The 12620-nt window shown below is 45.8% G+C and overlaps 1 protein-coding gene across 1 annotated transcript; it reads right to left on the bottom strand.

Moving 5' to 3' along the window:
• Nucleotides 1–161: 161 nt before the first annotated feature.
• On the bottom strand, nucleotides 162–2076 carry LOC112878296 (CRIB domain-containing protein RIC10-like). Its single transcript, XM_025942746.1, has 5 exons — nucleotides 1806–2076; nucleotides 1464–1549; nucleotides 1167–1261; nucleotides 943–1030; nucleotides 162–559 (listed from the first exon to the last, which is right to left on the bottom strand). The coding sequence occupies exons 2-5, from the start codon at nucleotides 1519–1521 to the stop codon at nucleotides 318–320; spliced, it is 483 nt and encodes a 160-aa protein (XP_025798531.1). The 5' UTR covers nucleotides 1522–1549; nucleotides 1806–2076; the 3' UTR covers nucleotides 162–317.
• Between the last annotated feature and the right edge of the window lie 10544 nt (nucleotides 2077–12620).

Raw genomic sequence — 12620 nt, 5'->3', positions numbered from 1 at the left:
TGGCTGTCAACGTGCTTGAAAAATATGAGAAGCTTTGCAGAGTCCTAATCTGGTCATGAATGCATACCCAATTTCTGAAGTCTCACATACTCTCGTCCAGAGACTCTGCAGTACGAGTCTACGGCTAAGAAATGTAAGGTTAGAGATGACTGCATGTTGTTCAAACATTAATTTAAGCCATTTTTCCTTTGGATTTCCATCTAGGTCTGACTGTAAAAGGAAAACAAAGAATCAAACAACTCCAAACCAAGCTGTCTCCCTAAACCGAAAACATTTACAGGCATGGTGATCTGCATTCACGCATGGTTTTCTGCCATTCAGGCAACCCGGAACCCTCTTTGCGACTCACTGAAGGCGTCGTACGCGGTCGCGAATGAGGTTCTTGACCTTGAAGACGATGACCTTGCAGACGAGGTAGGCGACGACGCCCTGTTCTTCTTCCTCTTCGGCTTCCTCGGGCCTCCTCTTGGCACGTCATGGCAAGAGGGGGCCTCTTGGCCGGGCTTGCTGTTGTCCTGGAAGATCTCAATGGGCATCATGCTTCTTGGCTGCTCAAAGTCTGCAGAAAAGAAATCCAGTAAATTCAGCTAAAAAAATTGAAAACAAAATGTCTGTATCAGGATCTGTGAGATTCTTCAACGAATTTGTGTTCATTTCCTATTGCATACATGCTAGCGACCAAGACGTCCTTGGTGTAGTGCTGTGCCACTACTACCATTATGAAATAGCCAAGAAGATTCAGGGGAATAATTTAAGCACAAATGATTACTCGTGCTGCCTGTATGATTATTAGCCACAGATTTGTTTAAGGCGTGCCTGAACGTCGTATGGAATATCATCAAGGAACTTTATCCTTGTGCAAATATTATCTGATTTTGCCGTTTAGTCTGTTTGGTTGACTGAATATTCAAAAGGTAAACAGTGACAGAGGTGAGAATTAACCTGCAGAGGCCCAAGAAGTCTGCCTCGACTGCCCAGCTGTGCTCAGAGGGCCTGCTGACAAATCCTCTGTTCCCTTGAATTCAGCCATCTGAAATGAATCATGTACATCAGAAATCAGTTGAAAAGCTAGAAGTCACATAGACTCGAAAAAAACAGAAAATAATGCTGCAGGCTGTCGCCGAGAAGATCAATTGGAAAAGCTGCAAAGTTATGATAGTCTTTACCCAGCTTGGAGATGTGTCACTGGTGCCCAGACCTATGTGAGCCACATGCTTTACATCTGTAGGGTACCCGATCTGCATCTCATGTTCCTTATGCACTGCAAAAGAACATAAGTCCATGTCTTATCAGGTACTTGTGCTTTCACCCTATGCTTTTAGATGGGTCTCCTTTTCAGAACTAATTTTCATGAATTTTACTACTAAGTTTTTTAGAATTTGGATACAGAAAACATAGAAACTCAAGACAAGTAATGCCAAAATACAAAAGGAAAGAAAAATAGAGAAGGATGGGATTATTACCAAACATCTGAGAGATTATCTTCAGCCCTTTGAAGATCCCCTTCATCTTTATCGCCATTGGTCAAGCCCTTGACGAAAAAGAGCTCCTACAAGAACGTATAATAAGATCAAATGTTCTAAGAGTACGAAGAAAAGATTTAGCTTTCATGACACAAAAATTATATTAGACATGGTAACGGAAAAGGGAAGAACAATGATACAATTTGCATTAATGACAAGGATACACATATCTCCTGAGTGCTCTAAAAGAAAAAAGAATGTTGACGTAAAGATTTCCAGAGACCAAGATGCACACAGTAGAATGGATTACAGACAGAAAACAACGCGCAGCCGCCATCTTACCTCAGGAACTACGAACTAGCCTCTCAGTTTTAGAACTCCGAAGAGCAGCCTTTGCTTCTAAATCGTTAGACCAAGTTCTCTCTGAAGATGAAGAGCAAAGCAGAAGCAGATGAGCAAAGCAGTCTGGTTTAGAGGAGTAGGAAGCAGAGGGAGCAAAATCTTCTAAGAGGGTAGCAAAGCAACTCCTTAAATATGGGGGCGAGTTAGTTGGCCACAACTCTCTTGTTCTTCTTCTTTTATTTTATTCTTTGGTGCAATTCAGGCTTTGCTGAAGAACTACCAACTTGTGCTGCTCTAGCTTGCAAGCTAGCTGTACTTGGATTTCGTTTATGTGGTGATCATTTGTTTAGATGTTAATAGGAACTCATTGACAATATCATAGCCCTGATGAGTAGTTGAAACTTTTATTTTCCCTGAATAAATTTCCTCCATAGGCTGGGGCACGATGTTCTGAAGAAAGCTGGATTGTTCCCTAGAAACTTTAACTGTCAACCGTCAAGTCCTGACTACATTCATCTGATAGCTATACAAAACTAACATCAACGGCTCAATTTATGCAAAGCCTTAAAGATTCCAGGCCCAATGTCTGCTCAAAATCTTTTAGTGTACCTCATGGTCCATTGGTCCTTGCACTTCCAACCAACATTGCATACTACTGTTTCATTGCTGGTAGCAGAAAAGCACACAGCGCAGCCTAGGAGCAGGGACCAGTAAGATCTAATGAAATTTCATCTTCAGCTTATCGCAGACCTTATTCTTTCTTCCTGAATCCTGATATAGATGTGCATAAAGTTTACATGTAACATGAGCAGAGACCAGGCAGGATATTTAGTTCAGAAAAGTAGATGAAATTCATGCAGATCTGGTAGAGTGGCAACACATCAAGTAGGACTCTAAACCACAGTTATGAGATCTGATTCTATCTTGGAAAGCACACGTCTGACCTACCTCTTTTTGATGAATGGTGATCTGTCCTATTCCATCAGCTCGACTAGACTTTATATCATGAACACTTCCATGTATTCCCTTTGGTTAATTTATAATTAATTTATATGTCATGAAATTTTCCAAGCTGATAGGTGCAACATCAGCAGCCAATCCCTCGAGGCTGCTTGCCTTATCCTATTTATATTAAAATTCCCAATTAAGTGGCTGGAGGTGTGACAAATGATACCATCAACCTCAGACCAATTAAACACAGCACAGAAAGAAAATAAAATTAGACAATCTCTATCTTCCTGCAAATCAGCATTCACCTGGTGTCCATCTTCAGACATACTTTTATAAATATTCTTTTAGAACAAAAGTCAGGAGCCCATTTCTATGGAGCAGAAATAGTAGCCTAGTAGGTGACAGCCATCTGTCATGTGCCCAGTAGAAATAGCAGCAACTTTAGAATTGCTTGGTGATGGCGTGATGCAATGCCCAACATAAACCCTTAGATTATCTCAACATAGAAAAGCTTATTTTCAGAATTTGGGACATAAGCCTGCACTTTGAATTTATGTTTCACACGCAACGCGCATTTTATAAATACGAAATTTTCTGGTGCAAACTAATGACAGAGAGAAATTAGTACAGCTAGCTAAGCCAGAATTATGAATCCTGGACTTTTAGGAGCGTTGCAGGCCTGTATTGTAAGCTGTTGCCGACTGGATTAAGAAGAGGGAAGAATAGCAGAGCACATATTTGCATGGTTGGCTCCGATTTGGCAAGTGATGGGTGCCCATGAGACAAGATGTGGTCATGCCTCGCACCTACCCCACCAATGCCGTTGCAAGTCGTGGCAAGATCATCAAATGTTCTTAGGAGATGGCTCGATCGGCATGTGATCAGCTCTGATCTCCAACCTCATTTTTTTTCTTCTTGGAACTTAGCTGTTGCAGACCACAGGTCTGTGTATCAGTGTATGCGAGTTTCTTATGCAGAATTGTGGGGATACATGACTCTTGAAACCAGTAGATCTCTCTCTCTCTCTCTCTCTCTCTCTCTCTCTCTCTCTCTCCTAGTCCAATTTTCGTTTGGGCCACAAATCACCGCTCATAGGACATCGGCCTTTCCTAAGACAAATGAGCAGGCTGGGCTACTGTCACCATAGGCGATTTGGCCCGTGCATACTCTCTAGAAAGAACCCAGGCCTGTGGACTGCTCAAGTTGCTAGTTCTACTTCCATTTTGTCCCTCTCGAAAAAAACCTTATCTGTTCAATTATATGAGAAACTACTGTACAAGCAAACCCTTGTAAAAAATTTATTTTTTCTAAAAAGGCAAGCATACTAAAAGAACCCATGATTAAGAGGATAGCGCAATGTGTATGACTTTCTAACAAGCTTCTTTCCAGATGAGTTCCTGACTACTATCTGTTATTAAAAAAAATGATGACAAAGACACAAAGTGCAACTATGAATAGAAAATTAGAAATGCGAAGGAAATAAAATGTAGGATAAATAATCCAGAACACTCGTTGTTGTAAAATGAAACAGTCAGCCACAAATAGGGAATGCCATGGGTTTCAGAATGCTCACACATCGCCAGAAAGAAATTTATAGATGACAGCTGAAAACGCATCTGTGTCCATGTTGCATATACAGCTAAGTGAGAGGGTGACATTGTACATTGGTCATATCTGTCACGACCCAAAAATTTAAAAGCACAGGATTAAAAATTAAACAACATCATCATGAGCATCGTCCAAGCATTATGGAGCATCATATGCACTTAATTACATGTTGACCATCCATTTTCTTGTGTGAATTAGGTGCAAGTTGTGAAGTAAGTTTAAATTTTGATATGTGACTGTGCCCCCAAATATTTTATTCAAATACTAGATTTCAAATGGTGATTTGTGGATATTTTTATTCAATTTTTGGATTTCTCTGCCGAGCCATAAAATTCTTGGAAAGTTTGAAAACTGCAATGTTGTTTGAATTTCTGTGAACAATCCATAACAGATTTTTGAGCTCTTGTTGTTGCATTGTGTTCTTGATGATTTAATCTTGCTTTGGTAAAATTTTGGTGAATTTTGGAGCCCGGGAAGTACACATTTTTGAATTTGTAAGTCAAACCGTTGCCTTTCCCTTTTTTCCCCTCCTCCCGGCCCCACCGGTCAGTCTCCTCCTCCTCCTCTCCTCCGCGCGCCCGGGCCCGCGTGTCAGCCACCCCTTCCGCGCCGCCCGCGCCTCTGCGCCCGCCCGTTGGGCGCCCGCGCGGCGCGGCACGCCGGCGGCCGCTGGGCCGTCCAGCGTGGCCGCCGCCCCCTCGTGTCCCGCGCGCCGCGCCTTTTCTTCTCCCCCGAGCTCGCCGTTTCCTCTTCCTCCTTCCCCTTTCAAACCGCGCGCCCCCTGCCTCTTCCTCTCCCTCCAGTCCGAGCCGCGCCGCCGCCGCAATCCGCCGCCGCCGCTTCGTCTCCGCCCAATTCCGCGCGGCCACACCACCCCCTCACCTTCCTCGCCTCGCTCCGCCCGCCCGCCGGCCTTCCCCTCGCCCGCAGCACCCTCCCCCGCGACCGCCTCCTTCCGCCGCCGCCGCGCTCCGTCGCGCCGCCGCTCGCCGCCTCGCTCCGCCCGCCGGCGCTGCGGGTGAGTCTCCCCGTCGCGCCGCGCCCCTCGTGCGCGCGTCGCCCCGCCTGTTCGCGCCCCCCCTGCCGCCCTCCGTTGCCGGCCGTCGCCGCGTCGCGCCGCGCCGCGCCGCGTGCGCGCGCGGGCCGCGCCGTGGGCGCGTGCTGGCGCCCCTCGTGGCGGGTCAAGGCCGCGGCCGGCCTTGACCCCGCCTGGGCCGCGCGCTGGCCGCCTGGGCCCACCTGTCGGTGCCCAGGGGTGCTAGATCCAGGTGGATCTAGCGCCGGCCGCCTCGTTTCCCCGTTTATCATTTCATGTGATCTTGTTAATTGCATAGGAATTGTTGTAGGCCTCCAAAAATTGCGAAGTTTGTTTTGTTTGAATCCTCTATAGTAGATCTGCTTAGATAAATTAAGTTCATGCATGTTAGAGTTCTGTATTTTAAGTTATAAATTATTCTTGTTAAACCAAGTTAATCCTTAATCTTATCTTGTGGAGCTCTAAAAATGTCAAACTAAAGTTTGTTATATTCCCTGTAAAGTGCTTTTTCTCATAGTGCTAGTTGTGTAATTGTTCCAGTACTGTTTGATAGGTTTTTAATGTGTTTTTAGTTTTGCTGCCTGCAATCTTTTAAAATGAATATCTTTTGATAGAAAATTGATAAAATGGTAAAACCACTTCTGTTATCCTTTTTATCATGTCTTGTACCTCTGGTAATTTTATTAGGATTTTTGAAAATGTTTTGCATGGCTTGTAAGATTTATCTTGAGTTTAGCTGCTGAAAATTGTAAATATCATAAGTAATTCTACAAATAAGTTTTTGATGCAAACTCAACTCTCATGAGTTTATTTTGATATCCTCTAGGTGCAGAAATTAAATCATGATTTGTTCTTGTTAATTTGTTGCATGAGCGAGTTTGCCTTCGGGCTTAGAATTTAAATTAGTAATCGAGCATGTAGTGCCATGATGGTATTGCCTTCGCGTTGATGTGACTTTTCTCTTCTATTGTTATATCATTGCATATCATCTCATTTTCACATCATTGGCATCATCCTAATGCATACATTTCATTCATGCATTTTAGTGACCGAGACGCCGGAGGACGTACCCGTTGAGCCCGCCGAGTTCGTTGAGACCGAGCCGGGAGCCGAGTGTGTGGTTGAGCAAGAAGAGAACCAAGGCAAGCAGCTAAGCATGATTCCTTGACCTATTTAACTTGCTTAAATTTAGTTATTTCACTTGGGTATCTATGCTTATGATAAATACTTATCTATTGCATCGTTGGTCCTATTTTCATGCAATGTCCTCCCTTGATTTGTATATCCATGTCCTTGGCACATGTAGCTAGTTGCAACTTAATTAACTAAATGCTTAGTTGTGCTTAGAGTTGGTATATATCTTGTAGGGAAAGTTGGAATAGGATCACTTGTTTCACCACCTATGATTATCTTGAGCATATTATCCGGTGTCGGGTTGTTGGTTGGATCGGTCTAGTTGGAAGTGTGTTTTTGGGGTTTGAGCGGAAGGTAGGGCCTAGAGAAAGGAGTCTCGGAGGCTTAGTCCGCTTAAACCGATTAAGGACCGTCCGTGGATGACCTTGGAAATTGAGCACTTATCGTACTACCACATATCCATTCATGGGGTGGATAAACCAAATACCCTCTAGTTTTAATCGTTGATGCACGGTCCTAGATGCGTGGCCGTGGGGCTTTGTAGAGAGCCTTAGGGGTGTCCCCGGTGGACCTAGGTAACTCTCCGCGCAAGTTAGGCGTGATGTTCAACGGTTAGAACTCGTCGGGAAAGGTTGACGCGAGTACCCCCTCACCCCACGTGATCGGTTGGGTGAGTCGCATGGTCCTTGTGTCGTGTGGGTAAAGTTGTACACCCTTGCAAGGTTAATAAATCAATTCGAATTGCCGCGCTCTCGGTTATGAGCAAGCTCAAGTTTCGACGAATTCTTCGTAGTGTATTGATCTTGTTCGCATGTGGTTCATGATGCTTATGCCACCTTTTATGGTTGGTCAATGTTTAATTAAAATTTTGTGGTGGGTTGGGCAAGATAATAAAAATGCTAGGATTGCTAGAATAGGTTTTGGTTAGGAAGTTCATGCTTATGCTATCAACTTAACCCTAAAGCTTTCTCGTGAGCCCTCATTTGCATACTCCTTGTTTATTTATTCGCGTAAGTCTTGCGAGTACCTTTGTACTCATGTTGCTATATTTCTTAACTAAGTTGCAGGTGAGCCGGAAATTGTTTTTGGCCACTTCTACCCCGCCGATCCCGGTGCGGGCGAGGAGTAGGTCCTTGTGGTGTCGACGGCGTCCTTGAGCAAGACTCCGTCTCGTTGCGCGTTTTATTTTTCCGCTGCGTACTCGTCTTTTGGGAAATTATCTTGTCACACTAAACTTCATGATCTAAGTCCCTTTTATTTTGGATTGTGAGCCCAAGGCTTGTAACTCGTGTTGAACCGTAATTTCAATTTGAACTTGCTGCTTAAAATTACTCTTTGTGGTACAATGGCGAAATACTAGATTGTGAACGGTATGTGTATATGCATGATCTTGGGCATATGGTGGAGCACATACCGGGACTACCGGATTTAGCCTCATTTTGGGTGAATGTCGTGTTGGTCGTCACGATTTAGATGTGGGTTAACACGTGGCACGCCGAAGCGCGAGCGCGTGTTAGCTCTCCTCTTAATTATAACGACCGGCGACTCGTCTAAAATGGTGTTAAATTGGGCGGTTCTCACAGCGGGTATCAGAGCCGAGGTTCCACAAAGTGAACTTAAAAGTTTGCTAAAAAGGGGTTGAGAGCGAAATAAAATTGAATACTTGCATTAATATTTATTTTTCTAAAATTTGAACTTAAGGATTGATTGCTAACTTTCTCCCTTTGTCTTAGAGCTATTATTCTCTCTAATGCTTCACCTGTCAATTAAATATGCTTAATTTCTTATGTTTTATTGAATAGATGGCCACTTTGATCATGGCGACTCGCGCTCCGGACACGATCGGGTTCCCGGCGATCCTCAACGAGATGTTGAGGAGCTCGCACTACTTTTTCCGGCCCGAGTATGAGGTCTATGCTCGTGGCTGTGGTGTTGGTTTGGTGGACTACTTGGCGAGCCTCCACCTTGAGCCAAGGTGGATGGTGGGAGCTGTGAGGTACAACTTCCGCGCCTGTGGTACCTCCGTGCAGATGGTGATTCAAGAGGTGGCACGTGAAGCCATCGCCCGTCTTCGCCACGAGCACCGTGAGCTTTGGGAGGCTCTGTTCACCTACCTTCCGGTGAGGGGACCGGAGGATCCCATTGCTCATGTTGTCTCGCCTCCGATGGGACCGTACACTCTGGAGACGTGCATGGCGGACACCATTTCCGCCTACGAGATGGCGCACCGGAGTTTGGTATGGGAGTTGGAGGAGACAAGGAGTCGTCTCGTCCGTCTCCAATACCAAGTGGAGCCTTACCTTCGTTCGATGAAGTTGCCAAGGAAGATCATGGATGATTGGGCACGGAACACTCCGCATGAGGAGGCGCCTCCGTCGCACCGCTTTCCGCATGTGGTGGGTACTTGGGCTGAGGCGCGGGGACCGTATAATCCCATTTCGATGGGGTTGCCCGTGCGTCGGTTCCGCATGGTGCCCGCCACCCGCGCTAGTCTTTTGGGGTTCCCGGAGCCCTTTTGATCCATGTTTCGCTTATCGTTTAGTGAGAGGGAAAGTCACACATTGGTCCAAGTGCTAGTAGGAGGGTCGAGGCACTTGGGGTAATGTGGATGTAAGGTGGAATTAAGCGCTAAGGATGTTAAAACGCGCTCATTTTGTGATGGTTAAACTCTTTTGGATGCTTGTGAGTTAAGGACAAGTTAATTGCATGATTATGGTTATGCCTCGATGTGTTATTAGTATTTTAATTATGTGAGTTAATTGAATGTTTTCATGCGTGCTTCCTTAAGAGTTATATATGAGCCGTATATTATCATGTGGAAACGATGTGAGGTGACGACATATTGCACTCATATGTTGCATGCATACACGCATATACATATAACAATTATAAATCGTGTGGGTGATCATTTTCCGTCTTCCTTGCGCTCTAAATCTGCCCTAGTGACTTTGAATGGTGAAGATTAAATCTTTGACACTCGTCACATTTATACATTTTCTTGATAAGTTACCGTTCGAATCTCGATCTTAAGTCAAGTCATTATCTACGCCTTATCATTCCATCGTTCTCCTTAAGATTGTCATTTCTTCCTCAGTCGCTAACTTATCTTAAATTCTTGCTAGGATGAATTTGCGTTCGGGAACCGGCGCGAACCGCGGGAACGGTTCGGGTGGGAATAACAATAACAACAACAACAACAACAACAACAACAACAACAACAACAACAACAACAACGACCTTCCCGGACCTCCCGTCCACCCCACTTTCGCGGATGTGCTTGCCCAACAAACTCAACTACTTGGGCAATTGGTCAATCACATCGGCAACTTGGGTAACATTGGAGTTCAAGCGCCTAGGGAGGAGCCGCAAGTAAACAAGTTTGGGGATTTCTTCCGCACCAACCCACCAATCTTCCGTGGCTCCAAGGATCCTCTTGACGCGGATTTTTGGCTTCACGTCATTGAAGAGAAGCTTAATCTCATCCAATGTGATGAGCATGACAAGGTCTTATTCGCCGCTCACCAACTCCATGATGCCCCGGGGGCTTGGTGGCGGAATTGGAAGGCTTCTCAACCCGCCAATCACCGTTTCACGTGGGAAGGATTCCGGACGGCTTTTCGCTCCTTCCATATTCCTAAAGGTATCATCGACATCAAGAAAAAGGAATTCCTCAACCTCACCCAAGGCCATCGGGATGTAATGGCCTATGTCAATGCCTTCAACACTCTATCACAATATGCACCCGATGAAGTGTCCTCCGATGCCAAGAAGCGGGAGAGGTTCTATGACGGCCTCTCGGAAGAGCTACAAGACAAGCTATCCACCACCAAGTTTGATGATTTCAACGACTTGGTGAATATTGCTATCCGTGCCGAGCACAAGATGAAGAGACTCGAAGCTAAGCACAAGCGTCCCGCTCCTACCTCGGCGGGTGGTAGCTCATCTCGCCCACGTGTGGGGCCACCTCCCCCACCGCGCGCGCCGGGTGCGCAACCACCGCGCCCGATGTGGGTGGTACGTCATCCTCAACCACCTCAAGGACAACCCCCAAGGCCGGCCAATGCCTTTTGGAACAACCCAAGCGGCGCTCCAAGGGGTCCGTGCTACAATTGTGGTGGCACGGGTCACATCTCCAAATATTGTCCTTCACCAAGGCAAGGCGGCACCTCCAATGCACCAAGACCGAACAACCCTCCACCGCAAGCCCCACGCCAAGGAGCCAAGCCATCGCAAGCTCCTAAGCGTGGCCATCTCAACTACACCACCGCGGAAGAGGTTCCGGACGATGCCGAAGTGCTCATGGGTACGCTTCTTATAAACTCCCATCCCGCCCTCGTTCTTTTCGATTCCGGAGCAACCCTTTCCTTCATTAACAAGAAGTTCATGATGCATAGCAAACTCCAAATGCAAACCCTACCACAACCTTACCACATAGAATCACCGGGTGGGGAAATCATCTCTAAGCACTTTGTAGATAAGGTCCCAATTCTTATTGAGGGAGCCACTTTTCGAGCCAATCTTCTCATCCTAGATAAGCTAGGCTTAGATGTAATTCTTGGGATGAATTGGTTGGGAAAACATGATGGGGTTATCAAATGTGGGCCACGCACCATCGATCTCTTGCACCCCTCCGGGGATAGGGTTCTCCTCTCTCTCGCCACAAAGAAAGCTTGTCTCTATTCCTTGGCGGGTACCGAAACCACGGCGTTGGAAGATATTCCCGTGGTTTGCGAGTATCCGGATGTCTTTCCGGAAGAATTACCGGGCATGCCTCCCGATCGTGAGGTGGAGTTCGTTATTGAATTAATGCCCGGGACGGCCCCCATTTCCAAGCGTCCCTACCGTATGCCTCCTAATGAGCTAAGAGAATTGAAAGAGCAACTCAAGGTCCTTTTGGATAAGGGTTTTATTCGTCCGAGCTCCTCTCCTTGGGGATGCCCGGCTCTCTTTGTGAAGAAGAAGGATGATAGTCTACGGATGTGCGTTGACTACCGTCCGTTGAATGAGGTCACCGTCAAGAATAAGTATCCCCTTCCTCGAATCGATATCTTGTTTGACCAATTATCGGGAGCTCGCTATTTCTCCAAGATTGATCTAAGGTTGGGGTATCATCAAATCAAAATCCGTCAAGAAGATATTCCGAAAACGGCTTTCTCTACTAGATATGGTCTCTATGAATACACCGTCATGTCTTTTGGCCTCACCAACGCCCCGGCATATTTCATGTACTTAATGAATAGTATCTTCATGGAGGAACTTGATGTCTTCGTGGTTATCTTTATTGATGATATTCTTATCTACTCGAAGACTCGGGATGATCATGCTCACCATATCCATATTGTGTTACAAAAACTTCGGAAGCATCGTCTTTATGCTAAGTTTAGCAAGTGCGAGTTTTGGCTCGAAAAAGTATCCTTCCTTGGTCACATTCTTTCCAAGGATGGCGTCGCCGTCGATCCGAGCAAGGTGCAAGATGTTCTTGATTGGAAGCAACCCCGAAGCATCACCGATATTCGGAGTTTCCTTGGGCTTGCGGGATATTATCGCCGGTTCATAGAAAACTTCTCAAAAATTGCCAAGCCCATGACCGAATTGTTGAAAAATGGGGTCAAGTTTGAATGGTCTCAAGCTTGCGAAGAAGCCTTTCAAACTCTTAAAGATCGTCTTACTACCGCTCCCGTTCTAGCTCAACCAAATATTCACAAGAACTTCGATGTCTATTGTGACGCCTCTCGCGTCGGTCTTGGTTGTGTTCTTATGCAAGAAGGCCAAGTGGTGGCTTATGCCTCTCGTCAACTCAAGCGTCATGAAGAAAACTATCCAACCCATGATTTGGAGCTTGCGGCCGTGGTCCATGCTCTAAAGATTTGGCGTCACTATCTTCTTGGGAATCATTGCAATATCTACACCGATCACAAGAGTCTTAAATATATCTTCACCCAATCCGATCTCAACATGAGGCAACGTCGATGGCTTGAGTTAATCAAAGATTATGATCTTGAAGTCCACTATCACCCCGGCAAGGCGAATGTCGTTGCCGATGCGCTAGCCGCAAGGCTCAATGCAATTGTTTGACCATGGGACCT

The sequence above is a fragment of the Panicum hallii genome, chromosome 1 (assembly GCF_002211085.1).
Source record: "Panicum hallii strain FIL2 chromosome 1, PHallii_v3.1, whole genome shotgun sequence".
Taxonomy (NCBI): Eukaryota; Viridiplantae; Streptophyta; class Magnoliopsida; order Poales; family Poaceae; genus Panicum; species Panicum hallii.
This window is presented reverse-complemented; position numbering and strand designations above follow the sequence as displayed.

What these genes read in the sequence shown, in the direction of transcription:
- LOC112878296 (XM_025942746.1), bottom strand. Translation starts at nt 1,521, where the DNA reads ATGGCGATAAAGATGAAGGGGATCTTCAAAGGGCTGAAGATAATCTCT. An exon ending in GATAATCTCTCAGATGTTTG is followed by an intron (nt 1,262 to 1,463) that starts GTAATAATCCCA and finishes GTTCTTTTGCAG; the next exon opens with TGCATAAGGAACATGAGATG. An exon ending in GACTTCTTGGGCCTCTGCAG is followed by an intron (nt 560 to 942) that starts GTTAATTCTCAC and finishes TCTTTTCTGCAG; the next exon opens with ACTTTGAGCAGCCAAGAAGC.